The sequence below is a fragment of the Sceloporus occidentalis genome, unplaced genomic scaffold (assembly GCF_023333645.1).
Source record: "Sceloporus occidentalis isolate IW3139 unplaced genomic scaffold, rSceOcc1.0.p SCAF_1, whole genome shotgun sequence".
Lineage (NCBI taxonomy): Eukaryota > Metazoa > Chordata > Lepidosauria > Squamata > Phrynosomatidae > Sceloporus > Sceloporus occidentalis.
In genome coordinates this window covers 216,767,705-216,773,714 of record NW_028316981.1, presented here as the reverse complement: position 1 = coordinate 216,773,714, position 6,010 = coordinate 216,767,705, and the positions used below count along the sequence as shown (strand labels likewise).

Below are 6,010 nucleotides of genomic sequence, written 5' to 3'. Positions count from 1 at the left end.
CTGTTTGTTTACATGTATTATAATAATTGTCACATGGAGGTGTCTGAATAAATGATTACAGAAAATTGGCTTTCTAGGCAGGCCTGTATCTGGGATTTAAGGGAAGCCTTCAGCACATCCCAGTAATAGAGGTGTATGGAAGGGGGAGCCTCTGATTCAGCCTGTTCAAGGGTCAATCTTGCATTTTCAAGACAGTCAAAAGATCAGAAGGGATGGATGGTCCACATTTCTTTTTGGTGGTCAGCAGCCTTCCCCTTTTGGATGTTTACTCTTGAGGACACACACACAATGCGTGCATATCATTTGTCCTTTCCTCTTCTTCATTAAGCTCTTTGTCTGATATTCAGAATGCGAGCAGCCATTTCTTTCAGTTTTGGATTGGTCAATATTAATATGATGGAGTGTGCAGAAGGAAATGTAACTGTCAGGGTTTCGAGAGCTAGTCTCTCAGTATTTCTGAATGTGATTTCATTAATTGCAAATGATATCATGATGCTGAAATATAGAAAGAAGAAGAAGACATAAAACAACAAGACTATTATGACATTAATATGGACCTGAGTGCTGAGGTCTGTAACTCCAGCACCACTCTTCTTCAAATTCTTTGTGTGCTTCCAAAGGGAGGTAACTAAAAGAATGGATGCAGTTATGCTTATAGTGAAATTTATACAAGTATAAGCAAACTGCAGAGGAAGAAAAAGAATGGTTATTTTGTGATAAAACCCACTGTGGATGACACTTCCTGGCAGAGTTTCTGTTAGATTTCCAAATTTTTTATTTCCAAAATATTCAACCAGTGGAAGAAGAGAGAAGATACTGGAAATGACTGTTGACGTTCCAAGCAGTCTGGGTGCAAGCATATTGATTCTTGGCTTCAGCCAGAGGAGGACTCGATTGGCAAAGTTAGTGATCTTCACACAATAGACAACACTTAGGAGATTATCGCACTGCGTTCTGAGAACGTTCCTATCATCACGTGATGAGAACGTTCCTGGAACAGATATTACTGCATTAGTAAACTAGAACGTGATCAGAACGTGATCAGAACTGCATTTTACCGCACAGTGATTCCTGAAACCGTTCTGAGAACATATTCCACCAAGGCCGCCTCCGTCTCCTGATTGGCTGAAAGAATGACAGGCAGGGAGGCATTGAAGCAGGCAGGCGAGCGACTGCAGTGAGGGAAGGGGTGTGTGTGAGAGAGAGAGGGGGGAAAGGAGGAGGGAGGGAAGGGAGGGAAGAAGGAGGGATTGGGAGGAAGGCAGGGAGAAAGAGAAATGGGGAGAGATGAGCCTTGCAAGTTACACCCCAAACCTCCTTTGCAAGGCTGGGAAGAAGGAGGAGCTCCATGCAGGTCTCTTCAAGCCGAAGGAAAGCAAGTTGCCAGGGAGGGGACTGGGCCAAGGGCAGAGCCCCGGCAGCCATAGCAGCTCTTTAAACCGGTTAGAAAAGAAGAGTCCTCTGCTGTCATCCCAATTCCCCATTTTGGCTGCTTGTCAGCCTTTTGCCTCCTGTGTGTGGGCGCATGTAATGTGTGCCTTCATAGAATCATAGAATCATAGAGTTGGAAGAGACCACAAGGGCCATCCAGTCCAACCCCATTCTGCCATGCAGGAAATCACAATCAAAGCATCCCCAACAGATGGCCATCCAGCCTCTGCTTAAAGACCTCCAAGGAAGGAGACTCCACTACACTCTGAGGAAAGAGTGTGTTCCACTGTCGAACAGCCCTTACTCTCACGAAGTTCCTCCTAATATTGAAGTGGGATCTCTTTTCCTGGAGCTTGCATCCATTGCTCCGGGTCCTAGTCTCTGGAGCAGCAGAAAACAAGCTTGCTCCCTCATCAATGTGACATCCCTTCAAATATTTAAACAGGGCTATCGTATCACCTCTTAATCTTCTCTTCTCCAGGCTAAACATCCCCAGCTCCCTAAGTCGTTCTTTGTAGGGCATGGTTTCCAGACCTTTCACCATTTTAGTCGCCCTCCTTTGGACACGCTCCTTTTTGAATTGTGGTGCCCAGAACTGGACACAATATTCCAGGTGGGGCCTGTGAGCTTCCCTCCCCGCTTTAATTCTTGTCTGGCTCTTTGCTATGGAATTCTGGGAGTTGTTTGCTTGCTTTTGTGTGTTGCTCCAAACAGAGGAGCTTTTGTGGGTTCCTTCCTGGAGGGAAGGAGGAGAAGGTCCTGGGCATCCCTGCCATCCTTGCCTCCTGCAGGCTGCCAGCACAGGAGCCCCACTGGACATGACACTAGAGGCCCCCGCAGAAGCAGCCAGACCCTCTCCCTCTTGCTCTCTGCTCTGGCCCCCCTGTTTCCCTCTCTCTTTCTCTCTCTTTCCCTTCTTTCCTCTTCTCTCACTTGTCCCAACTTTCCTCCCTTCCCTCCCTCCTTCTTCCCCCCTCACACACACACACCTTCCCTCACTGCAGTCGCTCGCCTGCCTGCCTCCCTCCCTGCCTGTCATTCTTTCAGCCAATCAGGAGACGGAGGAATGAGAGAACGGATTTGAGAACAGATAAGAATATCGCACACACCTCTGTTGGAACGTTCTCATCACGTTTCAGCTCTCTGGGAACACATTCATATCTGTACCCTCCTGGAACACATTTGGAACACATTTAAACATTCTGAGAACCCGATTGGAACACATACGTGCGGTATACTCAAATGCGTTCCGTTCTCATCACGTGATGAGAACGGTCTCAGAACGCAGTGCGATAATCTCCTTAGCCATGTGGCAGACCAGAGGCTGGCCATGTTGAAAAATAACCAAATAAGATTGGGAACTGCCTGTGTAGAAGAATCCACATATGTCTCTTGGGAGATGAGATACAGAAGATTGTTCACTGAGGATAGCAGCTGCATCACAAATCTGGATGTGCTCAAACTGATCAAGAGGAAATCACAGATCAACATCTTCCTTTTCTGAAGCCATTGTTGTCCCTGCACAGCTGTGATAAATCCATTTCCTAAAAGACAAGCTATGGATACAATTCCTGTAAAGGCCCACACGAGTATATCCAGTGGAGAAGCTGAGTTGGTAATCATTATTGTCATTTTCTTAAAAAAAAAGGGGGGGGGAAAGGGAAAAAAGAAACTGAGAGGATGTATCTGTGTGTGATTTACCTGGTTTATCTATGATGTCTGGCAGAGGAAACTCTGCTGTTTGGAACTTTTTAAATAGATAGATCATAATATGGAAAGCAATGCAAATTTTAGAAGGATTTTGTTATTAACGGAGATAAGAAACTTGTCCTTATTTTCTTTGGCATGTGCTTACAGTGCACGCTGAAAAGCAGTTTACAGACTGACAGCACCCTGTGCCTTAATCTATCAGCAAAAACACCAGCTAATGGGTGGGATGTTGAGGCATCTGCTTCACTCTCTGCCAAAGTGGCATTTTAAGCCAAACAATTACAAAGTCAATAAGCTTCCTTGCTCTTGAGATTGGTGTCCTTCTCTTTTCTGGTACCAGGAGGTAAAATCCCATGACAGTGGTGTATTTAAGTCTTTTACTCCAAGTCTCACATTGCGTCTGAAGTCACATGTGATACTTTCAAGTTAAGTCTCAAGTTGAGTCCCAAGTCTTACACAGTATTACACAGAATGCAATAGTAATCCAAGATAGCAGCATTCCTTTTGTTGTTGTGTGATCTCAAGTAATATCTGATACATGGTGACCTGATGGCCAACCTGTCACAGTGACTTTCCCTAGCCACTTTCTCCCTCTTCCTTCTATCACTACTTCCAACTTCCGGCCTCCGCTTCTCCTGAGGGCAAGCCTGCTTGATGCCTCCTCACTAGTTTCCCTCCCTTTTCCTGACTGTCTAGCTCCAGCCAGCAGGCCTGCTCTTTCTTTCTTTCTTTCTTTCTTTCTTTCTTTCTTTCTTTCTTTCTTATTTATTTATGGAAGGGGGATGGGGAGAGGAAGGGAACCTGCCAGGGGCATCAAATGAAGCTGTTGTCATGGCAAGCCAAGGGAACATCATGGTCTTGATAAACTGTGGTTGTTGTCGTTATTGTCCCACTCCAGTCTGAGTCAAACAACTCAAGTATACATCACTATCCCTTGATTTCAATGGACCAATCAAATGCCATTCAGACTTCAATGGACAGATATTTTATAATAATAATAATAATAATAATAATAATAGGACTTATTTATATGCTGCCCAATCACTGGGAATCCGGGCGGCTTACAACAGAGGGGATAATAGACGGTTCCATGCCCTCAGATTTACAATCTAAAAAGACAGGACACAAAAGGAGAAGGGAATGGTGGGGGGAGGAGGGGATCAGGTCCAGCATTCTTCTCTCCCTCTGAGGCCTGGACCAAGGCAGATGGACTGGAGGGAGGGCTCTTTTTCTTAATTGAGGCCGGGCCCGTTGGCGTTGGGCCTGTCCTTTCACTCCCTCCCAGACCAGAAGATGACAGTTGGAAGGAGGGAGGGGAGGGCTCTTCCTCTTCAGGCCTGATGGCGCTGGGTCTGTCCTTTCACTCCCTCCCAGGCCGGAAGATGCCAGTTGGAAGGAGGGAGGGGAAGGCTCTTCCTCTTCTGGCCCGATGGTGTCGGGCCTGTCCTTTCACTCCCTCCCAGGCCGGAAGATGACAGTTGGAAGGAGGGAGGGGAGGGCTCTTCCTCTTCAGGCCCGATGGCGCCGGGCCTGTCCTTTCACTCCCTCCCAGGCCGGAAGATGACAGTTGGAAGGAGGGAGGGGAGGGCTCTTCCCCTTCTGGCCCGATGGCGCCGGGCCTGTCCTTTCACTCCCTCCCAGGCCGGAAGATGACAGTTGGAAGGAGGGAGGGGAGGGCTCTTCCCCTTCTGGCCCGATGGCGCCGGGCCTGTCCTTTCACTCCCTCCCAGGCCGGAAGATGCCAGTTGGAAGGAGGGAGGGGAGGGCTCTTCCCCTTCAGGCCCGATGGCGCCGGGCCTGTCCTTTCACTCCCTCCCAGGCCGGAAGATGCCAGTTGGAAGGAGGGAGGGGAGGGCTCTTCCCCTTCAGGCCCGATGGCGCCGGGCCTGTCCTTTCACTCCCTCCCAGGCCGGAAGATGCCAGTTGGAAGGAGGGAGGGGAGGGCTCTTCCCCTTCAGGCCCGATGGCGCCGGGCCTGTCCTTTCACTCCCTCCCAGGCCGGAAGATGCCAGTTGGATGGAGGGAGGGGAGGGCTCTTCCCCTTCAGGCCCGATGGCGTCGGGCCTGTCCTTTCACTCCCTCCCAGGCCGGAAGATGACAGTTGGAAGGAGGGAGGGGAGGGCTCTTCCCCTTCAGGCCCGATGGCGTCGGGCCTGTCCTTTCACTCCCTCCCAGGCCGGAAGATGACAGTTGGAAGGAGGGAGGGGAGGGCTCTTCCCCTTCAGGCCCGATGGCGTCGGGCCTGTCCTTTCACTCCCTCCCAGGCCGGAAGATGACAGTTGGAAGGAGGGAGGGGAGGGCTCCACTGCTTGCCAGTTATTCAGTGCTGGGAACTCATTGGATCATTCTCCTAAATCGCCTTCTTATGTCTGTGGCACCTCCTCCTCTCCCCACTTCTCAGGGCTTCTTTCAGCATTTGGGAGAAATGATGGCAGAATCTTTTTTTTTACTAATACAGAAGGAGATGCTGAAATCATTCCAAAGTGGTCTCAGGCCCAGGATCCTTTATATAAATCTATTTCTGACTCAGTCCAGTTTAATGACCCTCTCCCCTTCTCAGTCACATTATGCAAAATGCTGATACTTTGTTTACCAGCTTGGGAATTATTATAGTTATTTTTACTTCCTTCTTCCTCACCTTTTTGGCAAGACTGCAAATACCTAATGATGGATAGTCTTGAAATGTTTAAAGATCACTTCTTCATTTCTAAGAGATTTACCTAGGAAATGGCTTCTTGGTGGTTTTGTTTATGATTCAAATGAAATAAAGATCTGACTGATAGTACTCATAGTTCTTGGAATTTGTTTTGCACTAACAACCATATCATATGAGGCAGTTAATTGGTTAAAGATAACAGCACCTTTGGTT

General features: G+C 48.2%; 1 protein-coding gene across 1 annotated transcript; it reads right to left on the bottom strand.

The window, feature by feature from the left end:
* Positions 1-323: 323 nt before the first annotated feature.
* On the bottom strand, positions 324-3,063 carry LOC149323412 (taste receptor type 2 member 8-like). Its single transcript, XM_089511142.1, has 2 exons — positions 2,723-3,063; positions 324-930 (listed from the first exon to the last, which is right to left on the bottom strand). Exons 1-2 carry the CDS (start codon positions 3,061-3,063, stop codon positions 324-326), a joined length of 948 nt encoding a protein of 315 aa, XP_089367268.1.
* Between the last annotated feature and the right edge of the window lie 2,947 nt (positions 3,064-6,010).